The sequence below is a fragment of the Camellia sinensis genome, chromosome 4, assembly GCF_055761805.1.
Source record: "Camellia sinensis isolate YWXY chromosome 4, ASM5576180v1, whole genome shotgun sequence".
Lineage (NCBI taxonomy): Eukaryota > Viridiplantae > Streptophyta > Magnoliopsida > Ericales > Theaceae > Camellia > Camellia sinensis.
This window is the reverse complement of record NC_138964.1, coordinates 198,712,578-198,739,693: the sequence shown is the minus strand read 5'-3', so window position 1 is coordinate 198,739,693 and position 27,116 is coordinate 198,712,578. Positions and strand designations below refer to the sequence as shown.

The following is a 27,116-nucleotide window of genomic DNA, read 5'->3' as shown; positions in this document are numbered from 1 at the left end:
ATTAAGCAAATAATGATAGCGCAATCAAATATTGAAGCAAATCATTTCACATTGACGTCCTGTATGGAGACGGTGACTGCAATCACAAAATTGGCGCATCGACTGCAGAACAGAACGAGTGAGCTCCACCAAGTCAATGCCCAACCCTCTCTGCTCCAGTGCATGTACAAGGATGCGCGAGCAGAGATTTACGCACTGAAGGCCGAAAATAAAGAGCTTAAACGGAAAACCACCTCCATGGACTGATTTGGAGCAACGTCATTCTTGGCTTTTGATAGTCAGCAGAGAGTTCTCACTCTCAACAAAAGCACGGGGTAGGGGCTTCAAGGGCCTCCCAAGGTGATAAAAAGAGAAAGAAAACGATAGAAGAGGCGAGTAAGTGAGATCGGCATATGGTCGTAAACAAAAAAATGAAGGTTTTTTTTTTATGTAAATATTTTTATTTTGATCGGCGTATGGCTGAAAAAAAAAATGAAGGGTGTTTTTTTTTTTGTAAATACTTGTATTTTGATTTGTTTTTGTTTTTATGTTTAAGTATTGAAAAATAAAATTTAAAAAGCAGAAAATAAAAAAATAAGAAAATTAAGTCCAAACAAAAAATAATAATGAGAAAGAAAAAAAATAAAAGAAATTAAGCCTAATAGCAAAATAAAATAATACCAGTAGAAATTAAACTTAATGAGATGTTGGTGTTGCTGGATTGGTAATGCAAAAAAAATACCATGAGGGTTTAAAAAAAATCAATGTATGCAAAGTTAATTTTACCTCAAGATGCAGAACCCAAAAAAAAAAAATTACACAGTTGAGAATAGCAAACTGTTAAGGAGAATAAATGTATGAAGGACTTGAGAGCATTCAACTTATATAAATGTTTCCATATCAATGTAGCAATACACATATATCATTTTAACAAAAATTCAAGTTTCACAGTCATAACAAAACTTTTTAAGTAGAAATCGACATTCCAAGCTCGCCGCGAATAAAATTGAAGCGATCCTCACTTAGGGGTTTTGTGAAAATATCCGCCAATTACTTGTCGGTGTTTACAAATTCAAATACAATATCCCATTTTTTAACATAATCTCTTAAAAGATGATGTCGAATTTTGATATGTTTTCTTCGTGAGTGTTGAATCGGATTTTGCTTAAATTGATGACACTATAGTATTATCACATTTAATAGGGATGTGGTCATAATGCAAATCAAAGTTCTCCAATTATTGTTTCATCCAAAATATTTGGGCACAACAACTTCCAGAAGCTATATATTCAGTTTCAGCCGTTGATAAAGCAACAAAATTTTATTTTTTGCTAAACCAAGATATTAATGAGTTACCAAGAAAGTGACAAGTGCCACTGGTGCTTTTTCTATCAAGTTTGCATCTTGCAAAGTCGGCATCTGAATAACTAATTAAATCAAATGCAACACCTCTAGGATAAAACAATCCCAAATTTTGAGTGCCAACAAGATATCTAAAAATTCTTTTAACAACACTGAAATGTGATTTCTTAAGATTTGATTGATATTTAGCACACATACAAACACTAAACATAATATCGAGTCTTCTTGCAGTTAAATAAAGAAGTGAGCCGATCATACCTCGATATTTTGTTTGATCAATGGACTTACATTTTTCATCTTTGTCTAGCTTAATGGATGTGCTCATAGGTGTTCCAACTATTTTTGAGTCATACATACCAAACTTTTTGAGTAGTTTTTTTGTGTACTTAACTTGGTTGATAAAAATTCCTTCCTTACATTGTTTGATTTGAAGCCCAAGGAAATAATTTAGCTCCCCCATCATGCTCATCTCAAACTCACCTTACATACACTTAGCAAATTCCTTACACAAGGTTTCATTAGTGTAGCACGCGCCCGCGAGGGACCCCGCTACTACAGTTCGGACTCGATTTGTGTCGCGGTTCTTAATCTTGAACCAAAGAGTCCAAATCTGGCAAATCGTTTTGAGAAAACAGATTTTTGAAAAGGAGTGCCAAACATGGACTGCTTTGCCAGATACAGAGTCGCCACCTAAATATTTTAAAATGGGGGAATTTAGGAAACCCTGACTCGTTGCCAAAGGCCACGTATCCGTCATCACCAGAGTTGTCTCGGCTCGGGAGCTAGGGTACGATCAGGGAAGGTCAGCTATGAGCACCCCCTTTCGCCCGGTCCGAAGACCGGCCTCTACTAACCATGATATCCGATTTTGAAAACGTTATATGTTCTTATTCCATTTATTAGCCTAGCGTTACTATGTTATGCGCACAGCAAACAAGTATAGGCTAGATTGCCTAATTTGGAAACAAGCATTGCATATCCGTTTGTTTTTTGAAAAGCGCTTTGGAAATTGCTACTCACAAGTAGGCTAAAATACGGATTTCAACGAGTTTTTCCAACTCAAACAATCCAACCTTCACCCACGGGCATTCAAACAGTTTATCTCATATAAGCACTTAGCCACATGGCAAACATACTGTCATGGCAACATTCACACGCATGCGAGATGCTAAAGCATAAATACTTACATCGTACTCCGTGCCAAAACAGGAACATGTTAGCAATCAATGCATGATCCAATTCCATGTTAAGTGCCTAATGCATCGCATACAAAATGCCATTAGAGTAGGCTCGGCTAGTCTATGAATGACATGTGAAAATGCACAACTAACATGTATTCAATTCAGAATTTGAAATACAGATGTAGTTAGAATGATGCGCCGAGCCCGGTGCATGCAAAGCAAATGTATGAATGCACGCATGCATTACATGAGGTATGCTAATTTAAACGTGCCCTAATACTAACCATCAAAGCAGGTAAATAAAAGGGAAGAAAGAAGTGGGGATTGGAAGACATACACACTACTCACCCACACTTATTACAGATTTGCCCTCACTCGGAGGGACCAAATAAATAATACAAATTAATTAACTACGCAAGCTAATTAAATATTACAAATTTCTTAATCAGCTAACAAACTAATTAAGTTAAGCAAAGCAGTAAATCGCCTCGGGAAGAGAGCCAGATGCAGCGCGTGCTCGGGTCTTGCTCGAAAGTGCACCGTCATGCCTAGTCTGCCTCTGTTTTCCCTGCTCTGCCCCTCTGAAGACTGCCAAAGTCTCAAAGATGCCTCTCTGTATACTGGGGTTCACCACCGGCTGAATCAAATTACCACCGGCAGTGGTATGTGGTCACCGGCACAAAATGAAGCTATCGGCTGGATAATAATTGCTGGTCGGCAATGTACACTGCCGGTCGGCAAAGAATGCCTGCAGAACCTGCAACTCACAACAGCAGAGGACAGAACTTGCATGGCAATACAATTCAAGCAGTGTATGCACTAATCATGCTCCCTATCATGTTTGTAACTCAAAGGGGCATGTGTCTCGATTCTCGGACCACCAATCACGCATTTCCATGCATGATGGCCCAAAGGACCAAGTGTGCAACTTTCATGTCAAATGAAATGTAAACCAAACAAACAAACCAAGGCCCAATTCCTATCACCAAGTCAAGGAATAAGGCATGCATGCAGGATGCAATGCAACCTAGGCATACAAGCTAAGGATGCAACATGGCATGGCAGGACACTTATGCAAGCATACAAGCAAACATGAGGTAACGTAAATTGATGGAAAAGTGGACTTACACATGATTTAGGCAACTCTAAATAGGCCTAAAACAATGGCCAAAGTGACCAAAATAAGGGACCAAACACATACACACATGTACATGTTGAAGGCCTAAATGCTTAAGCATCAAAAGACTATTTCTAAGCACACTTAGAAATGAATGATCATGAACATATGACATGCAACATGAACTCTGAAAATCATGTTAAAACATGGTGCCAAACCAAGCAACAAGTCAAACTAAACATGCGACAAATGGCCCAAGCATTCAAAGTAAACCAATGGAGTATTGAACTACACTTAACAAGACCAAACATGGCATGAACTTATTGACCAAAAACAGAGTTTTAGCACATTAAGACAAGGCCTAGAGATCACTTAGATGGCATCCAAATGACCTAAATTCAAAGGCATGCATAAATGCCAAAACAAAGAGCATGCTACCCAAGCTTTCAAAGCATTAAGGAGACACCCAAGGCAAACATATAGGCATGCAAAAGGGACTGAAATGACATGATGGATAGTCCCAAACCACTAAATCGATACAAGAATGTCATGCTATACATTCATACACTTAAGGCCAACAAGCCAGAATGCAAAGGAGCTATACTAAGCATGCCAAATCCGACCCAAACAACCTAGGACAGACCTTAAACATGGCAAAATAAGCACACAAGCTTCACAAGGCTAAGCCTAAAACATGCTCGAACAAAGGCTAGCAACCTAAGGCATATTAAGGCAATAACATGGCATTACATGGTAGGTATGCTAAGCATGCATGGTGTACCAAAACCAATACACAAAAAGGTTATATCATGGCATAATAAGCATGGAAAACAACCAAGACATGATCAATACACACTCTAACATGATGCTCTCTCAAGAGGCCAAAAAGGGTCCCTTTCAAGGACAACAAGGAGAGGGGGTGGCCCTCCCCTTTTGGAGACTTCAAGGCACCATCTCCACCACTGAAATCCCTCAAGATTTCAGTGGTGAAGAGGCCCAAACACCAAAGTCTCGAAACTTGCACAAAATAGCACAAAATGGGGCCTTTCAAGGCTTAAGAGGGGTCAAACACCTCCAAATCACAAAACACTCTAAACAAACAATCAAGAGGGCTAAAAAACAGAACTTTTTTGTATTATACACCAAGCTCAAAAACAATTTTAAGACAGGTAGAAATACAATACAAGATTGGGGAATAAAGAGGCAAAATTATTACCCTTGAAGACCCCTTCAACAATGATGCTCCAACAGCTGCTTCTAGGTTGAAAACAGCTCCAAAACTTCAAAATCAACCTCTTAGAACCTCTGTAGCTAAGTGAAGGTGAAACACTATATGTTTGTGTGCAATAGTAAGACACAAATGCACTTAAACACACACAAGAGGGAGATATAGAGATAGAAAGTGTATGGTTTCTAACCCTAGAACTCAAAACCCTAAAAATGGCTGTCTAAAAATATCTTAAGTCTCTCAAGTGTCTAACCCTAAAGCCAAGAGACAAGGCTCTCTCTTATAGGGCTTTTTGTCTTGTAAAGCTTACAAGACAAGCTTCCAAGAGAGAGATCCCTCCATACACGTGTATGGAGGGGAGCAAAAAGCAAGACAGCTGTGATAAAATATCTGCAAAAGCAGATGCACAGTAGTCGGCTGGCCAAAAATTTCATTTTGACAAAATTTAGTGCCGACCGGCAACAAATGGTGCCGACCGGCAATATACATTGCCGATGGCAGCAAAAAACCAGCCGGTGACCTCTAGCCACTGCCGGTGGTGTGTGGGGATGCCTCACAAGGCATTCCCTGCCCCTCCAAGGCAAAACACAAGTGTTTGGTGCAGAACCAGACACAAAACAGTCAAGTTCGGAGATCCTGAGGGAAGGCGCGCGTAGCCGAGACCTCCGGGAACTCCAAACAAACACAAATAGGGGTAATCACCAAGTGTTCCAATGGTGACGTCCAAGTCTTGAGGACGGTCAAAAATGGGGTGTCTACAATTAGTAGCACCAAATATAATATCATCCACATATATTTGCACAATAAGTAAATCATCATTTTTAGTTTTAACAAAAAGTATTGTGTCAATCGTTCCTCTAGAAAAATTATTTTCAATCAAAAATTTAGTTAATCGTTCATACCATGCATGAGCTGCTTGTTTCAAACCATATAAAGCTTTTGATAGTTTAAAAACATGATTTGGAAAAGCATGATCTTCAAAACTTAGGGATTGTTTAACATAAACTTCCTCGTTTATAAAACCATTAAGAAAGACACTTTTTACATCCATTTCATAAAGTTTGAAATCTCTAAAACATGCAAATGCAAGTAACATGCGAATGACTTCTAATCTAGCAACTGGAGCAAAGGTTTCATCGAAATCAATACCTTCTTCTTGATTGTATCCTTGTGCAACAAGTCTAGCCTTATTTCTTATAATTGTATCGGATTCATCAAGTTTGTTTCGAAAGATCCACTTGGTACCGATAATGGTATAATCTTTAGGTTTTGACACAAGTTCCCACACTTTGTTTTTCTCAAATTGGTTAAGCTGTTCATGCATAGCTATCATCCAATGTTCATCGAATTCGGCTTCTTGAAAGTTTTTAGGCTCAATCTGTGAGAGAAAAACCAAGTTACTACAAATATTTCTAAGTAAAGAGCGAGTTTTAATACCTTTTGTCGAATCACCTAGGATTAAATCCTTAGGGTGATTATGAACAAACTTCCATTCTCTTGGCAAACCATCATTGTTTCCTCCTTCTTCTTGAGATGCGAGAATAGGTTGTTCAATCCATTTGTTCAACTTACATGGTTGGCTCTCTTCTTTGTAGATACTTGAATCTTTCATATTTGGTTCCAAATCTATATTATCACTAACAATTTACTTTTGAGCAGAAATATTAGTTTTATCAAATGCCACATATATAGATTCTTCCATAATAAGAGTTTTTTTTATTAAAAACACGATAAGCTTTGCTAGTTAAGGAATAGTCAAGAAAAATTGCTTCATCAGATTTTGAATCAAATTTACCTTAGTTATCCTTACCATTATTATGCACAAAACATTTACAACCAAAAACATGCAAGTGACTAATGTTGGGCTTTCTATCATGCCAAAGTTCATAAGAAGTCTTTTTTAAAATAGATCTAATTAATGCACGATTTAAATTATAGCATGCGGTGTGAATGACTTCGGCCCAAAAATATTTAAGAAGATTATTTTCGCAAAGCATTGTTCTACTCATCTCTTCTAAAGTTCTATTCTTCTTTTCTACTACACCATTTTGTTGAGGGGTTTTAGGTGCTAAAAAATTATGTCCAATACCATGCTCATCACAAAACAATTCAAATTTTTCATTTTTAAGTTCTCTACCATGGTCGGTTCGAATATTAGTAATAAGAAAGTCTTTTTCATTTTGAATTCTACGACATAATTTTGTGAAAGAAGAAAATGTTTCATCTTTGTGTGCTAAAAACATAACCCATGTAAATCTTAAATAATCATCAACAATAACAAGACAATAATGTTTACCACCTAGACTAGATGTCCTCGAGGGACCAAATAAATCCATATGCAATAGTTGTAAAAGTCTAGTTGTGGAAATATGAGATTTTGATTTAAATGATGTTTTAGTTTGTTTTCCTTGTTGACAAGCACTACAAAAATGATCTTTTTCAAATTTAATTTTTGGAAGTCCAAGGACCAAATCCTTTCTCAAAAGGTTAGCAATTAAATCCATATGAGCATGACCAAGTCTTCTATGCCATAATCAACTATTTTCATTATTAACATATAAACATTTAACATTACTAGCATAGAAATCATTAAGATAAAAAACATAAACATTATCATGGTGATTACCAACGAATAAAGTTTTATGATCATTTGTGCTTTCAATTGTGCAATGTGATTTATCAAAAATAACTCGATTACCTTTATCACATAGTTGACTAATACTAAGTAGGTTATGCTTAAGTCCATCAACAAGTAAAACATTTTCAATAGAAGTGTTAGGATAAATACCGATGCTACCAATACCGATGATTTTTTCTTTCCAGTTGTCTCAAAAAGTAACAAATTCTCCATCTTCCGATGATAGTTTAGTAAAGAATGATTTATCTCTAGCCATGTGTCTGGAATATCTACTGTCAAGGTACCACTTCCCTTCTTTAGCTTTGGACTTAAAGTAAACTAACAAGATGACAATCAAGTATTGGTTTTTGGTACCCATAGTTTCTTGGGTCCTTCTTGGTTAGTTTTGTTAGATCCCTTAATAATCCAAATCCTTTTAATTCCCATATTCATATTCTTTTTGAATGGACAATAAGATATATAATGGCTTTTCTTTCTATAATAATGACACGTAATATGATGGTGTGTCATGAGAGGTGCCTTTGAGATTCTTTTGTTTCTTAATAGGGTCATATCCAATACTCGCTTTATCAAAAACACACCTTTGATTTCCAAGAAGCATGTTGAGATTATCTCTACTTTTTACAAAATTTTCAAGCGTTTTTGTTGAATCATCAACATTATTTTTTAAAGAAGTTTTCTCATTAGAGATAGTATCAAAACCATTTTTCAAAACAATTTTTTCTTTCTTTAATTCTTCTATATTAACAGATAAAGATGCAACATATTTCTTCAACACATTATTTTTGGCACAAACTTTTCTAAATTCATCTTGTAGTTCATGAAATGCACTTTCAAGTACTTCATGAAGAGTAGTTACTTCATCTTGAGTAGAGTCTTCATCTTCAAGAGCCATGAGACATAAGTTGGCTACTTTATTTTCAATTTCATCACTTGAGCTTTCATCTTCACTTTCTCCCCAAGCTGCTACCATGGCTTTTTTGTTTCTTTTGTAGTCTTTTCCATGATTCTTTAATTTTGGACAATCCATCTTCATATGTTCAGGATTTTTGCACTCATAGCAAATAATATGCTCTTTCTTATTATCTTTGTTGTACTCTTTCTTGAAAAGCCTTCTTCCTCCATAATTGTTTTTCTTGAAGTGTTTTTTGAGATTTCTACTAAACATGGCATAGCTTTCATATTCACTGGAGTTTTCATGTTCTTCTTTATTTGATGAGGCTTTAAATGCAATTCCACTTTTCTTTTTGTTTTCAACCTTCTCATGTCCTTTCATGGTGATCTCATGAGCCATAAGGGAACCCATAAGCTCATCCAATTCAAGTGTGGAGAGATTTTTGGCTTCTATAATGGTCGTGACCTTTGCTTCCCAATTCTTTGGTAAACACCTAAGAATTTTTTTCACTAACTCACTGTTAGTATAAGTTTTGCCAAGAGATTTCAAAAAGTTTACAATTTCAAAAAATCTAGTAAACATACTTGAAACAAATTCATCAGAGTTTATTTTAAATAATTCATAACTATGAACAAACATATCAATACGAGATTCCTTCACTTGATTTGTACCTTCATACGTTACCTCAAGTTTGTCCCAAATTTCTTTTGCCGAATCACAACTTGAAATTCTATTATACTCCTTAAAGTTTAATCCACAAACAAGGGTGAGTTTGGCTTTAGCATTGGCTTGCAATAATTTATGATCCCTCTCATCACATTCATCTTTAGTTTTAGGTACAGTAATATTGTCTACTAATTTTGTGGGAATTTTTGGACCTTTGGTGACAATAATCCACATAGCATAATCAGTGGCTTGTAAGTATAGGGTTATCTTATCATTCCAATGACTATAGTTGTTTCCGTTAAACAATGGTGGCCTATTTGTGGCTTGTCCTTCAGCTAAGGTTGCCATGGATCGAAACTCTCAGATGGTTAAATCTAAAACAAGAGTCTAGGCTCTGATACCAATTGTTACCTAAAAGACAACCTAATAGGGGGGGTGAATTAGGTTTTTACAAATAAAAATAATAATACCCTAATAAAAGTATGACTAGCACAATAGATAAATATAGTTAATGAAATAAAAATAATTAAAACAAGTGTTCTAAAAACTATGTCAATTAATGATTTTAGTACAATAAAAATATGAAATATAGTTATGGCGATTTAAATAAAATAAAGAGATAAGGGAGAGAGAGACAAACAAATTTATAGTGGTTCGGCTTCAACTCGGCCTACGTTCACTCTTCAAGTTTCACTTGAGATTTTCCACTATTCTCTAGCATCACAGGGTGCTAGCAACTTTTTTACAAATTGAGCAATCCTCTACGGATTTTACACAGACTTTCTAAGTCCAAAAAACACTGAGAATACTACACTATTACAGGATTGAAAAGAATGTGTTTTTTCTTTCACAGAAAGCTACAAAAATTATCTCTCAAAGATAGATATAAAAATGAGACTTCGATTTTTCTATAATCCTCACACATGAAAGATGTGCTTAAAGCTATACGACTTAATGTATAATTTTTTAGAGAGGATGTAAACAAAAATTGAAGAACACTTCTCAGAAAATTTTTCAGAGAATAGATGAGAGTGATTTTAGATCAAAGAATATTTTCTGACTTCTGTAACTTGTTTGTAGTTGCTATCTCTTGTTCACATCAGAGGTTTTGGTATATATAATGAAACTTATAGTCGTTGTAGTCATTTGAATATCTTCCACTCTATCATTACTAATTTGAATATCTCTCACTTGAACCTTTTCAACCTTTTGAAGTGCTGCTGTGCTAGGCTGTTTAAACCTCTGTTTTTGGACTGTTTGAACTCCTGATTTAATCAAATATTAAAAACATTCTAACCACATTTAGGATAAAGGTTTAGGTGAGAAATAATGGGACAAAATAAATTTTAATTCTATTTTTCTCTTTCAAATAAATTAAAACATAATTAAATAAATCATCAAAATAAATGTGGATTCCATTTTTCTCTTTCAAATAAATTATCAAAATAAATTTCGATTCTATTTTTCTCTTTCAAATAAATCATCAAAATAAATTTTGTTTCTGTTTTTCTTTTCCAAATAAATTAAAACATAATTAAATAAATTATCGAAATAAATTGTAATTCTATTTTTCTCTTCAAAATAAATTAAAACATAATTAAACAAATCATTAAAATAAATAAGTCTAACAATTTGGTTAAGAAATAAAAAATAAAAAATAATTATCATTTAAGGATAAAAAATAATTATCATTTTAACTTTTGAGCAGGTTATATACATACGTATAGTTGTTTCAATTTAATTTGTAAAAAATTATTTCTAACCACTCGAAAGATAAAAATGATAATTATTTTTTATTTTTTTATTTCTTAACCAGATTAATTTTTAATTTTTAAAAAGAAATTTTAAAAATCTAATCATACATAACCTAAGAATTTTTTGATAAGTCTTTTCTTACGTTGGTAACTTATTTAATTATTTATTAATTTTACGATATTTTTACCGTCTGAAGCCTGTTTGATAACCATTTCGTTTTCAGTTTTCAATTTATATTTACAAAAATTTTAAAAACTGTCATAAAAACTTGTTTGATAATTTTTGTTGTTTTATAAATGGTTGTCTCAGTTTGTAAATTTGAGGAAAAAACGTAAATTCAAAAAATGAGTTTATGTTAGTTTTTAAAGAGAAATTTAAAATTTTGACTAACAAAATTTTTTTTTTAATTTATTTTTTTTTCAAATAATTTTTTTCCCAATTAATTTTTTTTCCAACTAATACTAATTGAGGAGGTAATTGGTAATGCTATTTTAAACCTTAAGGAGGGGATTGTAATTTCTAAAATGTGAGAGGTGTCAATGTAATTTACCCAATGAGGGCAAAATTGGTATTTAAAAAAATTAAATTGCTCAAGGAAAAAATCTGTAATTAAACTTTAAACCTTAGGGGGGGAAAAGTAATTTCCAAAAGGCGATGGAGGAAACTGTAATAAACATAAACCTCAGGAGGTTAGTGTAATTTACCCTTATTAGATAATTTAAAATTTGTGTTATTTTTAAGGGGTTTTTTTTTTAGGGTCTCTAGTATTAAGACTTTATAATATCAAAGACATCTAATATTTTCATAATGTCTAAGGTCCCTCAATTTGATCTAGAGAAATTCTGCTCCAGAGAAATTCTGTCCAGAGAAATTTCAACCCAGAGAAATTTCCATCCAGAGAAATTTCAAACCAGAGAAATTTGGTTTTGTTCAATTTTTTTGATTTTCTATGTTTTGAAAATGTCTCATCCAATTCCTAAAATTGTGCAAATCAGAGTATTTTCTAGTGATTTTAGGTACATCATACATGAAATCCACAAGCAATTGTTAAACTAAAGTTGGTACACACCATAAGGTTACAACTAGATCAAATTCCTGAAGAAGTAAGTACCAAGAAGAAACCAACCTACTAGAAGGAAGGTGAAGAAGGCCAAGAACGTTATAAAAGTCCATCATTCGAAGGTGATTCCCAGACCAAATATGATGACAAATGATAAGTAAAAATGGATCATTTATGCTTTGCTGACCCACCATCCCTTGAGAAAAATCAAAGCTACGAGGTTCACTACGTTCCACCCACCAGAGAAATTTCTCTCTAGATTCAAAATTTCTCTGGACTTCGGAATTTCTCTCCAGAGAAATTTGAATTTCTCTGGATTCTTTGTGTTTTGACCAATTTTCTCTGCACTTCAGAATTTCTCTCCAGAGAAATGGTGATCTAGAAAAATTCAGCCCAGGCATGTCGATGTAGCAAAGAAAGTGACAGTACGCAACAACCCAAATCCATCAAAAAAAAAATGTCTTCTCCAAACCAAATGCCAAAGAGTGAATGTCTTGCCTAATTCCTCAGTCCCATATGTCATCTCTGCCTTTGATCCTTCCAGTATATGACCCACTGCTCCATCTCCACCAAGCATAGCAACCACAATAACCATATTTAGCAGGTGTTACATCTCCTTTGATTCAACAAACAGAGTGATAGTTGCTCTCTGCAGAAAAGCAAATCTGTCATGTTCCAGTTCTTCATAGTGAAAAACAAATCAAATCCACTCAAGCAATCATCATTAGCAGCAACAAGACCTCCTTAACAAACCACCAATGAGAATTTCTCTGGGGATATATCCACACCGCTCACCACTCCAACAAGAGCACTGAGAGAAAAAATCTGTGGGTTATAAAATGAATTCAATTCTCAAGTTGACATCATTACACCTTTACACATACCAAAGATTCAAAAAACATGATTTCCAGAAACCACAAATTTCCTTGCTGTAATACAAAAATGAAGGAAATCATTTTACCTAATGGGAACTGACTTATATAGTCAGTCCTGATCAGAAGCATTTATCAATCCCAAAAACCCAACTCAGTCAAATCTACAATTAACTAACTCTCTGCATATTTATCAAGTTCCTTTTTAATTCTATTTTTGGTCTTTGAAATTTCTCTGGACATTTCAACGCAGAGAAATTCTTCAAAACCAGAGAAATTCCCTCTCCACCCCAGAGAAATTCATTCAAATCCAGAAAAAATCATGATGAGAGAACCAACCACCCCTTTACGGTTTAACATCAACCGGAAAAAAGTTGTCTCGTCAGGACTGCTATTAAAGACATCAATGAACTGTGATGTCCGTAAGTAACACATAAATTGTGGGTATAGCGAGAAATTGGATGATAAACGAAATGTAGATGGATTTTCCGGCACATAATCTCCAAACTTAGAAGCAAAACTTATCAGCATCTTATCAAGCCATCTGATGACATCGTGAACAAGATTCCTCTCTGCTTTGTGGATGGCAAGTCTAGTCGCGACTGAAGCCGCTGCTTCTTGATCGAACCCAGTGGTGATTTCCGGTGAGTTGTTCCCGACCCATCTCCTCGCAGCTGTCATCACCCTTTTCCGAATCCCTATATTTCCGTGTCGGTAACGTGTAATGAACTGTATGAAGAATGCAGAGCTGGTTTGTACTTTCTGTTCATCGCTTACTTGGAAGAAGAAAGCAATGCATGTTCTGTTGGTGAGTGTACCTAACTTCCAAATATTGGTTCCACCCTCACCGATCTCTTTCTCACTCACCGAACTGTTCTTTTTCCGAAGTGAAACACAGGAACCAAGGGCTCCACAGATTTTCACATCTTTTGTCGTCACTATCTCAATAGTCACATCAAAACATCTCTTCAAGTTCCCTTCTTCATCACAATTAAATAAGCGACGCAAGCTTTTTTTGAATTGCTCTGATTCAAATGATTCCCCTAACATCATGAATCCACCTGAGCTCTCGATAGTGGCACTTAGCTCAGCTGCTCCGACTTGATCAAGAGAACAAGCAAACAAATCAAGAACAATAGATGAATTCATTAACCTCTGTGATAATTGTTTATAGAACTGGCTCGACTTTTTATAGTTAGCTGCGTGTCCACTATTCAGGTCTCGATGAGTTCTGATTGAATGACCAATATTCGGCGTCGGAGGGATTGGTGGTGAGAAAATGGGACTTGCCGAGGGACTTTTTGAAGAAGGATTCGCTGGCGTAGTTGTTGCCTGGATCGCTGGAGACTGGGAGGAGGACGTTGGCGAAGGGGTGGGATTTGGGGGTAGGGTAGACGAAGATCTTGAAGCTTTTGTTCATTTGGTTGTAGGGGAGAGAGAGAGAGAGAGAGAGAGAGAGAGAAATCGTGGGCAAAGAGTCAAATTTCTCTGATATATGTTTCGGGACCTTAGACATCAAAAAATAATTTGGTGGATCTCTTCCATTACGAAAAGTGGGGGAGGGACCCTAGACTAATTTTCCCTATTTTTAATCTTTAATTTTTTAATTATAATACATTTTATCATAAATTTTGAATTTTATTTTAAATAAGGACAATTAAAAATATTTTCTTTGCGAACGGTATATTTTCAGGGTAAAATTGTCATATAACTTATTTTTTATTGGTTAACGTGTATGTTATTTAAAATGCAATGATTTTTTTTAATTAATAATGTTGAAAAAAAATTGTTATAAAGTTTTATTTACTTTAATTTGCATAATCTATTTTTTAAAAAAACAAATCTAGGAAATTAAAATTTAAATTAGTGAAAAAAATTTAAAACGCATTATTTTTTATATAATTTTATCTTTTGGGAGGGTAAAAATAATTTTTTTTATTTTTGTTAAATTAATTTATATTTTTTCAAAAGTCAAACATGGCGATAATTTTGATATTGTTATTCAACCAATCTATTAAATCAAAAAAATTAAAATTAAAAAATTTAATATCTTAAACATATCGATTATACATTAAAAACCTAATAACCATCCATTATCTAATAATCATCCAAAAATATTTGTTAACAACAAATACAACCATTTATTACACGATAACTATCCAAAAATATTAACAGCAAAAGTCACCATCATCATCCAAATACATACTACTAAAAATTAATTTGGTAAGAAAATAAAAAATTATGAAAATATTTATCATTTTTATATAATTTTATTTTTGGTACGTAGAAATAATTTTAAAAAATTTAAAAATAATTTTTTTGACTTTTATTTTTGTTAAATTAATTCATATTTTATCAAATTGATGATTTTATCTTTAAAATACATAACAATGTCTTTAATTGTCTTCATTTAGAATGAGATTCAAAATTTAATATCATATATATCACAATTAAAAGGTCAAAAATTAAAATAATATAAATTTTAAACTATAAAAATCGTTAATTTGATTTCTCCTTATTAATTTTTAGCACTTTTTTTTTTGTGGGGGGGAGGGGACACGATCTCTCAAGATTAGGAATGGCAACGGGGCGGGGAGGGGCCGGGGATCACACTCCCCGTCCCCAATCCCCGATGGTGGAAATAACCCCGACCCCGATCCCCGACGGGGAACCCATAACCGCCCCCGTCCCCATCCCCTAACGGGGATCGGGTTTCCCCGACCCCGAAATTCCCCGACCAAAAAATTAAAAACCTTGATCAACATGTTCATCAACAAACAGAGAGAAAGAGAGAGATTTTCAACAACAGATCAACAAACAGATCTAACACAGATCAAAAAATCAAAAAATCAAAAACCTTGATCAACATGTTCATCAACAAACAGATCAAAAAATCAAAAACCTTCATCAACACAGATCAACATGTTCATCTTCATCTTCATCTTCATCTTCATCATTTTCAAATATAAAACAAAATCAAAAAACAGAGAACAAAATCAAAAAAACAGAGAGTGAGAGAGAGAGAGAGAGAGGAGATACCGTGAGTGAGAGAGAGGGAGACAAGGAGATACCGTGAGAGAGAAAGAGACAAGGAGATACCGTGAGAAACGACGATGAGGGAGGAGCCATCGCCGACCAAACCAGGGAGGGAGAGAAAGAGAGAGAGAGAAAGAAGAGGTGATACCACGAGAGAGAGACGATAGCGTGAGAGGGAGAGAAGAAGAAGCCGCTAGTGAAGGAGAGAGGAGGAGCGGCGGTGAGGGAGGAGCCGTTGCCGACCAAAACGGTGAAGGAGAGGCGGTGAGGAACGAAGGTCGTGTGTGTGAGAGAGAGAGGGAGAAGATGTTTGTGTGTGGGTGTTCGTCTACCAATAGCCCAAACCCTATACACACTCACACATATATTATATATAAAAGGGGCAAAATAGTAATTTTATATCGGGGCAACCGGGGCGGGGATCAGGGACGGGGTCGGGTCGGGTCCGGGGCTGAAACATGTAACCCCATCCCCGGCCCGAATATCATCGGGGATTCAGTTTTTAATACCATCCCCAGCCCGTCAGGGGTATTTTTCGAGAAATAACCGCTCAATTCAGGATTAGGGGATCGGGTCCCCGTCGGGCCGGGTTCCAATTGCCATCCTTACTCAAGATTTCCTTTTAATCTTTGTGGATTTTGAGGCACCAATTGAGGACTAATAGGGAGAAGAAGTTCTGACGTTGATCATCTCAATTTGATAGCGTCATGGACTTCATTTTGGATCTGATAATTTAAATTATTTAATTTTTAGTAATAGTTCATTAAAATATTTATATAAAAATTAAAATAATTTGATGTTAATAATTATATATTTAAATTATATTATATTATAAAAAAATCGATAATTGCTATTAAAATTATAATTGTCATTACTTTTTAAAAAATAAATGTGAATAAAACATAATACAAGGGTAAATTACACTGACACCCTTGAGGTTTATGTTTATTACAATTCTCCCCTCACCTTTTGAAAATTACATCTCTCCTCTGAAGTTTAAAGTTTCAATACAGATTCCCCCCTCAGCAATTTAATTTTTTTAAATACCAATTTTGCCCTCATTGGGTAAATTACATTTACACCTCTCACATTTAGAAATTGCAACCCACTCCCTAAGGTTTAAAATAGCATTACCAATTATCCCCTCGGTTAGTATTAGTTAGAAAAAAAATTTATTGAAAAAAAAATTAATTGGAAAAAAAATTATTTGAAAAAAAAAATTTGTTAGTAAAATTTTTAAATTTCTCTTTAAAAACCAACATAAACTCATTTTTTGAATTTACGTTTTTTCTCAAATTTACAAACTGAGACAACCATATAAACCAAAAAAATTATCAAACAAGTTTTTATGACAGTTTTTAAAATTTTTGTAAATATAAATTGAAAACTAAAAACGAAATGGTTACCAAACAGGTTTCAGATGGTAAAAATGTCGTAGAATTAACAAATAATTAAATAAGTTACCAACGTAAGAAATGACTTATCAAAAGATTCTTAGGCTATGTATGATTTGATTTTTAGAAAATTTTTAAAAAAATTAAAAATTAATCTGGTTAAGAAATAAAAAATAAAAAATAATTATCATTTTTATATAATTTTTATCTTTCGAGTGATTAGAAATAATTTTTTACAAATTAAATTGAAACAGTCATACGTATGTATATAACCTGCCCAAAAGTTAAAATAATAATTATTTTTTATTTTTTATTTCTTAACCAAATTAATTTTTAATTTTTTTTTAAAAAAAATCTACAAATCAAACCATACATAGCCTAAGAATTTTTTGATAAATCATTTCTTACGTTGGTAACTTATTTAATTATTTGCTAATTTTCTGACATTTTTACCATCTGAGGCCTATTTGGTAACCATTTCATTTTTAGTTTTCAATTTATATTTACAAAAATTAAAAAAGCTGTCATAAAAACTTATTTGATAATTTTTTTGGTTTATAAATGGTTGTCTCAGTTTGTAAATTTGAGGAAAAAAACGTAAATTCAAAAAATGAGTTTATGTTGGTTTTTAAACAAAAATTTAAAAAATTTACTAACAAATTTTTTTTTCAATTAATTTTTATCAAATAATTTTTTTTCCAATTAATTTTTTTTTTCAATTAATTTTTTTTTCCAACTAATAGTAACCGAGGGGGCTATTGGTAATGCTACTTTAAACCTTAGGGATGGGATTGTAATTTCTAAAATGTGAGGGGTGTTAATGTAATTTACACAATGAGGGCAAAATTGGTATTTAAAAAAATTAAATTGCTAAGTGAGAAATTTGTAATGAAACTTTAAACCTCAGGGGAGGAGATGTAATTTTCAAAAAATGAGGGGGGAATTGTAATAAATATAAACCTCAGGGGGTGTCTGTGTAATTTACCCAACATACAATTGTCAATATTTGATCATCTTAATTTTTTACATAAATATCTTACTAAACGAGTATTAAAAAGTGAATAATTAAGATTACTGAAATCGGCTCTAAAATAGGCCCAAATATTTAGGGCCCAAAGACTCTTTCAAGTTAAATGACCAATTTGAGATAATTAAATCCTATAAATATCATTTAAGAAAGATTAATATTACAAGATAATTCAATCCTATAAATATCAGTTAAGTTAAGAGAGATTAATAATTCAATCCTATAAATACCAATTTGAGTATGCTTTTCAAGTAATCATCACGAGCCATAAAAACCAAATAAGGCAAATTACATATACCCCTCGAGGTTTAGCAAAATTACAGACATCTCCTGAGGTTTGAAAAATTACAAATACCTCTCTGAAAGTACTATTTACATAACAAATTAGGAGGTAAATTGTTATAAAAATATAAACCTCAGGGAGGTATCTGTAAGTTTCAAAATCTCAAGAGGTATCTATAATTTAACTAAACCTCGAGAGAGATATATGTAATTTGCCCAAACAAATATTTCCGGTTGTCTTTAATTGGAAAAATTATATGCCGACGATTTTTTTAAAAATTAATTGCAAATTTCTTCAAAAGCTTATCACTTTTCGTTTTAACATTTTAAAATTTAATATTGATTTATATATATATACACTGAAGTGTAATTTCGTTTTTTCTTAATCTGCTGTTCATTATAGATATTCATAATTTATTCTGTAGGGTTCGTAAGTCCAATTTTTAAATTTTTTGTCACTTTAAAGAGATTTTTCATCATTAAAAAAAAATGAAGAGTTAAATATATTTTTGTTATCAAAGTATGAGATTTGTATTATTTTAGTCTTTTAATATTTACATTATGTCAATTTAGTCTCTAATATAGAAAAGGTGAAACTATTTGGTCTCTCAACTAAATTTTGTCTCCTATCTTTAAAAAAAAAAACAACTTTTGCCAGTAGATGCTATTAAAATTAAGAATGACTGTAGAAACCCTCTTAAAAATTGAAAACTCACTTAAAAATTATATTTTTGGTCCCCAAAATATGTGATGTGTTATTTTGATTTCCAAAGTTACACATTTATCCCTAACTTTAACTATGTTTATTAATGAAATTTGATTAGGAGACCAAATTGGAAAAAAAAAAAAAAAATTGTAACTTATATATTAAATTGATACAATTTAAACATTAAAAACTAAAATGGCACAAACTTCATACTTTAAAGATAAAAGATATAATTAACTGTAAAATAATATTAAAAAAAATATTGGCAACAATCAAGGTTGGGCAAGCATCTATTTGACCCGTCAAAATTGAATCATCCGAACCAATCCGTCACACAATGGGCGGTTTCAATGGTCTGGGCAAACGGGTGGTAATGCATTTTTTTCAATCCATCTACATTTGGACGGATGGTGGATGGAAGGCTATCCAACCCAATCCAATCTACCAAAACCCCTAAGAAAATTATGTTAAGGTTTATGCTTTATGTGTTAAAAAAAGAATATATTTATTGTAACAATTCCGACCTATGATTAGCCTATAATCCTTGATTAAGGGTGCTTAACAAGTGATTAAGATGAAAACCTAAGTTAATTGTATGTGTCATGTGTTATTTGTATTTATATATGTCTGCTGTAGGAATATATGTCGGTAATTCTGCTTGAATCTGTGAATTGAAGACCTTATCAGCCATCGATCACGAAATTGACTAAGTTTATGTGTTATTTAGAATTTTTAAAATTTTCTCATATATTTAATTAGAATTCGATTCAGAATCAAATAATTAGATTAAAATAATACCAATTGATTAGTCTTAAGTCAAGCTTAATTAAACCCCACTAATCAAGCCTATATAAGGCTAATGGTGACTCAATGACAATTTTAGACTTCATTTTGAGATAAAAAAAACGTGGGGAGGGGGGAGGGGGAAGAGAGAGAAAGAGAGAGAGAAGCTCAAGATTGGAGTAAGGGAGAATTGCTAGGAAATTAAGGGAAAATTGGCTTGGTAGCTCAAGAGCGGGTAAGCTAGAGCTCAATTGAAGGATTAAAGTAAAAAAACCAACTCTTAAATTATGCATTTAAGTACTTGTGCAAGAATTCAAAAGAATTAGATGTGTTAGCATGAGAATTGGGGGAAAGAAACTAGGATGGAATATGATTCATGCAAGCATGCATAACTCATGAAGTTTTGAGTTTAATTTTCAAAAATCCTTATATGCAAGAGTTTATTTTCTATAAGCTTTGAGAATTCAACATGATTTACTACTTATCACTTCATTTATTCATGTTTTGAATCAAAGATTTCAAGTCATTGCTCAAGTCATTGCATGCATGTTAAATACATTTACATTTCAAATTTGGTGTTAAAGAATTCACTCATTTTGGGCTTTGATTTTGCTAATTGATCTTCAATTCATCATTTTTTGCAAATTTACAAGTGGTTTCTAAAAAAGAATGTGTTGTAATGTTTTGGAATCAAGTTTTGAACCTTGCAAAGCAATTTGAATATTCCAGAATTTGGTCGCATCGTTCGAGCGACGACCAAACCGTCGCTCGAGCATAAATTTTGAGCTCCTAGTATTTTTTCAGAAATTGATGGTTGGCTCAAGTGACCGAAAGACCACTCAAGTGACCAAAAGTTGGCTCGAGTGTAAAATGAGAACTTTCAGTACTTTTGCAGATTGTGCATACCGCTCGAGCGAACTGCCATGTTTTTCAAAATTTTGCAAGTGTTTTCAATGTACATGTTTGCATCCTAGGCATTCCTAGGCCATAATTAAGCTATAATAAGGAGGATAAGAGTTAGAAACACACATTAAGAAAGAAGAATGATAAGTTAAGCACCTATGAGATGTGTGTTCAATGTGTATCTGTCACGTGTTTGTGTAGGTCACGTGTTATCGCTCGCCTGATCAGTTTGTTCTGTCCAAGTGATCTGTTCTACTATTGGGACTATATGTGATTAACAATTCTATAAAGTTATGTTTGACTATAAGTATTTTCTTAATGAAATGAAATGATAAGCTCTGTTTTTTGAAATGATATTTTCTGTATAGATGAATGATTGTCCTATTTCTGAAATCTATCGTGGTATCCTTAGCATCATGTGATATGTTATATGCTACTTGGTACCAGGTTTTCAAATGGGTTCCATTCATAGAACTGGTTATGCATAACCGCTTATATGATCTGCACGTGCGTCTTTATGACCATCTGAAGTGAAAGTGGGCCTTTTCGACCATTCCAAGTGAAAATGGGTCTTTATGACCAAGTAATTTGTGAGCTAATAGATGTACCACGTATAACTGTTTAAGAAATCTGTATACATATGTGAATCTAAATCTGTTCTGATCTGAAATCTAAATTTTGAATTTGTTTTGGACATCATTCATAAACTCCTTTACTATGTTGGTATTCACTGAGTTCCAGTTCACTGTATTATTTATGTATGTAGATGACCCAGCGCGTGATTAGGCCTAAGTTGTTGCCTAGATCTGTTTTGTGTTGGCCAACCTGTGCGCCTCCCGAGGAGGTTTCAGAATGCTTCAGTGGTCGAAATTTGTGATCTAAATTTAAGAATTTTGTTTCTTTTGTTTATTTTGTTTAAGTCTGAACTAGTTTTATGCACTCTATATATTGGGCTAAGCCTTTTTTGTTAGATCCGTACATGTGACGTCACTATAAATATGATTATAAGTTTAAATTTTCTGTCCCGTAGATGTCTGCACTGCTCTATAGACTATATATTTTGATATTTGCTTCTCCTAACCCCGTATTTTGTTGATATGTTTAGAGGCCTTCAGTAATCTTAAGATTACTGGCCGGTTACGATACTAAACCTATAGGGGCGGGTTTGAGTCGTAATATTTATTTAGCAATTATAATTGCTATTTATGAAATATGAAATTTAAGCCTTTATTTTTATTATAAAAAAATAAAAGAATAAAAAAAATTGAGTTCTAAATATTAAAGAATTATTAAAAAGCAAGGTCCAAAATAATAAAATTTAAACCGTCAAATCGATCCGGACAATCATTAAACTACATAATATTAATTTAAAACTGTTAACTAAGCGGATGAATACAAATTAATTTCTCTAAATCCATCTCGATTTTGACATATTACAAATGAAAGACCGCCCAAATTTACTGATCAGGCACCACCCTACCAATATTAATGAAGGTTATATATGGAACGCAAAAGAAGTGTAGTTTTGGTAACAAGGGATGGGACTAAAAGTGACCGTTACATCTCTCTATATATAAAGTCGTAGAAATTAAGAAAACCAAATAGAAGAAAGCGGCGCATAATTGATTTTTAAAAATTAATTTTAATTTAACAAAAATATGTATAAAAAAATATTTTTAAATTTTTAAAAATATTTCTATCCTTCCAAAAATAAAACGATATAAAAAGCAAGTGTGTGTTTTGATAAAATTACTAGAAGCAAGCGTTTTTTTATTTTTCAATTTTTTAGAAAAAAACATATGTCAATCCCGTTACAGGGCCCGAAAGAGCAACGGCTCGAATGGCTTGAATGGTTTCCTGCGCGAAATTGTGATGCACGTGGAGCTCACGTGTTCTGCACAAAGTGATGAAGAAAAATGAAACAAAAGACAGAAACAAGAGAGGAGAGAAGAGAGAGAGAGGGAGACGACCACAACGGCGAGAGAAGGTTGCGACCACGACGACGACGGCGAGAGAGATGATGACGACGACGATCGACCTGGTGTTCACTGACGGGCGTCGCTGACCACCGTCCACCGGTGTTCGGAATCTCCATTTTGTATCTGTAGGTAAGTAATTTGAGATGTATGTTAAAAAAATTTCTCCACTCTGTCCCCACTGCACCTATCTATCTGATACAAAAAATTGATCTGTCTCCACTGCACCTATCTTGTTTTTGTGAATCTGTTTCATTTATGTGTATCTAATACAAAAAATGTTTGTATATTAATAGGGAGACAGAGTGGTGAATAATTTATCTGTGCATTTTTATTTTGCTAACATTGATCTGTGGTCAACATTTCGTAAGACATCTTGTTATTGATCAGTGTATGTTAAAAAAATTTCTCCACTCTGTCTCTGTCTCTGTGTTCACTGCACCTATCTACCATCTCGTTATTAATCTGTGTATGTTATTGATTGACATCTCATTATTGATCTGTGTATGTTACAAAAAAAAATTTTGGTTATTCTGGAAGCAAGCCCTCTGTTAAACATTTCCATGGTAGTGATGCATGCCAATTGTTTGATGAAAGTCTGCATAGAGAAATTGCCCTGATTTTTTTTTTTTGTTGGTTGATGAAAGTCCTGATGCTAATTTGTGTAATTAAAATCCTGAATGTCCTGATATTTTATGTATTGGTTGAGTTCACATGAAAAATCAGGACTTCCCTCACTGTGTAATCAACTTAACTCAACCATAGATTTTTAATTTGTTTCTGAACTCCCCACTCTAGTCAGAATTTTGCATCAGTATTCAGTACCACCGCAACATAAATTTCCTTGTGAAAGTTTTAGTTTGTTGACCATATGTTTACGAGCAAGAAAGATCGTGGAATCAGGGGTGAACTTTTGCTTCTGATTCTGTTTGTTAAAATCAATCATGGGTGACCTTTTGCTTCTGATTCTGTTTGTTAAAATCAATCAACCTCCTCGAGCCATGCACCACCTTCTAATCTCAGTGTGTTGAATTAATATCAGTGTTGTTGAATTAATATCAGTGTTGAAATTCATCTCAGTTTGAAAAATTGAAATGCACATACATGCACTTACACTTTAGTTTCTATTTGGTTTGAAGCTACACGAACTACACGCTTCAATGGATATTGATTCAACCAATCCTTCATTGAATGGAAGTGAGGAAGTTGAAGAGGCGGAAAACAATCCGTCATTAAATGAGATTGGTGAAGTTGAAGAACCTAAGAAGGGCATGTGTTTTAGCTCAAAGCAAGAAGTATATTCGTTTTATGCAAAATATGCAAAGCACCTCGGATTTGCTATAGCTTATAGAACACAGAATATTGGACAAGATGGAGAAGTAAAATACTTTGGAGTTGAATGTACTCGGGCACGCAAGAGAACAAAACGATCAGAAGTACACCCTCTCGAACCATCTTTGTCATCATTCATTGAGTGTAAAGCAAAGGTTAGAGCAACTCTACAAAAGGATGGAAGATTTAAGTTGACCACAGTTGTCTTTGAACATACGTATGACTTGATTCCTAGTGACTCACGACATTTTGCAATGAATAAGAGAATTCTTACCCCTGTGAAGAGAAGACTAGAAATAAACGATGAAGCAGGGATAGGGGTGGCTAGGAATTTTCATTCTATAATTGTTGAAGCAGGAGGGTATGAGGCATTAACATTTGATGAACAAGATGCAAGGAATCATATTCAGAGTATGAGAAGATTGAGGCTTGGGATAGGAGATGTTGAATCAGTTGCACTTTATTTTCATAGGATATAACAACAAAATTCAAACTTCTATTATGCAATTGACCTCGATAAAGATGGTCGCATGCAAAACTTGTTTTGGGCGGATGCAAGGAGTAGGGCAACTTATAAAGCATTTGGAGATGTGGTTTCATTTGACACAACTTATCTGACAAACAAATATGATATGTCATTTGCTCCGTTTGTAGGAGTTAATCACCATGGGCAGTCAATTTTGCTTGGTTGTGGGTTATTATCTAATGAGAACACTGAAACATTTCTGTGGCTATTCAGAGAATGGTTAAGTTGCATATCTGATGTTCCTCCAAAAGCTATAATAACAGATCAGTGCAGAGCAATACAAAATGCCATTGAAGTTGTCTTTCTAGAAGCTCGACATCGTTGGTGCTTATGGCATATCATGAAGAAAATTCCTGAGAAATTAAGAGGATATGCCCAATATGAATCCATCAAGCTTGCGTTACAAAATGCAGTTTATGATTGTTTTACAAAACATGAATTTGATGAAGAATGGAAAGCGATGATTGGAAAGTTCAACCTAAATGATAATGACTGGTTAGGGGTATTATACAGTGAGCGACACAGGTGGATTTCTGCGTATGTGAAGGATGTTTTTTGGGCTAGCATGTCGACTACACAACGAAGTGAGAGCATGAATGCATTTTTTAATAGATATGTGAACTCAAAGACAACTTTAAAGCAATTTGTTGAATAGTATGATAATGCCTTGAGAAGTAAAGTTGAGAAAGAGATGAAAGCAGACTTTAAATCTCGAAACAAATTGTATGATTGCTTAACGGTATATGAGTTTGAGAAGCAATTTCGTGCAGCCTACACGAATGCAAAGTTTAAAGAAGTGCAAGTAGAATTGAAACGACTATTGTATTGTCGTGCGAATCTTGTCAAAGAGGAGGGAGCAATTTGTACTTATCATGTGAAGGAGGCTGTTCTTGTGGGTGAGAAAATGAAGACTGTGGAATTTGTTGTGTACTTTAATGTAACTGAATGTGAATTGCATTGTATGTGTCGGTGGTTTGAGTTTCAGGGCATTATGTGTGCCCATGCAATTACTGTGCTACTTGAGAGGTGTATATATCAGGTGCCAGATAAATACATTGTATCAAGATGGAAAAAAGATATCGAAAGAGGGTGCACATGCATTCCAACCACATACACTAAAGCCGGGGCTGTTCTTAATGCAAAGTTGCATGACAAATACCACAAGATATTGGATGAAATCATAGAAATTGCTGGCAACGATGATGGTAAACACGAAGTGCTTGATCTTGGGTTGATAGAAATCAAGGATAGAGTAAGAAAAGATCAATCGGGTAGTGTAAGTCATACACCACCTTCTACTAGTGACGTGCCACCTTTTACTAGTAATGTACCACATTCTTATACTTCGTTGAGAAGTCTGTCTGCTTGTAGTACTACAAAAGCAAGCACGTCTCGCAACATGCTTAGTCCAATGGTTGCTCGCCGAAGAGGACGTCCATATACCAAACGAAAGGTTAGCAAAGTGGATGCAATAGTGAATCGGTTGAAGAGAAAGAGTAAAAAGCCTCCAAAAGCACAGGTAAGTTTTTTTATTGTGTGTGGCATGGAAATTGTTGAATGTATTTAAGATAAATTATTCACCTATGTGTCTGTGTCTTACTATAGGGACACACGGTTCGTCAATGTCAGCCTCGGAAGTTAAATTTTCCTGGTACCGATGATATGCAATACAATACTTATCATGACTCGGTATGTATTTGAATTTTTATGTTGTTGGTTATTTTTTAGTTTAATGTATTTTATGTATAATGAAATTGTGTTACTATGATCATAAGGCGACGCAAACTGCACCTTACTATTTTCCTTGCATGGATGTCAATGTTTAAACTAAAATATTTGTTCTTGTTTTAATTGATATATATGTTGAATGGACAATATTTGTAAAGTGTACTTGTTTATTGAATAGGCACAGTTTAGTCAAATGCAAACGGTGGACAATGTTGGAGGCACATCTTATACTCAAAGTTCGACAATCGCTTTAATGGTAATATTATCACTGCTTTTAATTGGGAGCGATATGCATTGACTTGGCCAAGTTCATATAGGGGGTCAATTCCAGATATGAGATATTTTGATTGGTGAAGGTTAGGATGTAATGGAGATGTTAAAGTATTTAAATAAAGATATCAATTTTTTCAGGAAGAGGAGATGTTGTCTTTACACCGTGATGAAAGAGATGCAGAATGCTGAATCTGATTGGTGGTGCATTACCTGAAGATGGGTGAATCTAATTGTTGGTGCAGAATGGTGAATCTGTCTGTGAATTTGTTTGTCTGAGCATTCAAGCATAACAGAATGCTTGAATGCTAAATCTGTTTGTGAATTTGAATGCTTGAATGCTCCAGATTTTGTATACTTGAATGTTTCATTCAAACAGATCCATTCTGTGAATCTGCCT

General features: G+C 33.8%; 1 protein-coding gene and 1 pseudogene across 1 annotated transcript; one reads left to right on the top strand and one right to left on the bottom strand.

Moving 5' to 3' along the window:
* Positions 1-13,053: 13,053 nt before the first annotated feature.
* Positions 13,054-15,882, bottom strand: LOC145824364 (protein transport protein SEC23 G pseudogene; annotated as a pseudogene).
* Positions 15,883-24,020: 8,138 nt separating this feature from the next.
* LOC114292865 (protein FAR1-RELATED SEQUENCE 5-like) lies at positions 24,021-26,908 on the top strand. Its single transcript, XM_028236876.2, has 6 exons — positions 24,021-24,603; positions 24,847-25,268; positions 25,374-26,237; positions 26,324-26,407; positions 26,625-26,702; positions 26,858-26,908. The coding sequence occupies exons 1-6, from the start codon at positions 24,021-24,023 to the stop codon at positions 26,906-26,908; spliced, it is 2,082 nt and encodes a 693-aa protein (XP_028092677.2).
* The last annotated feature ends 208 nt before the right edge of the window (positions 26,909-27,116 follow it).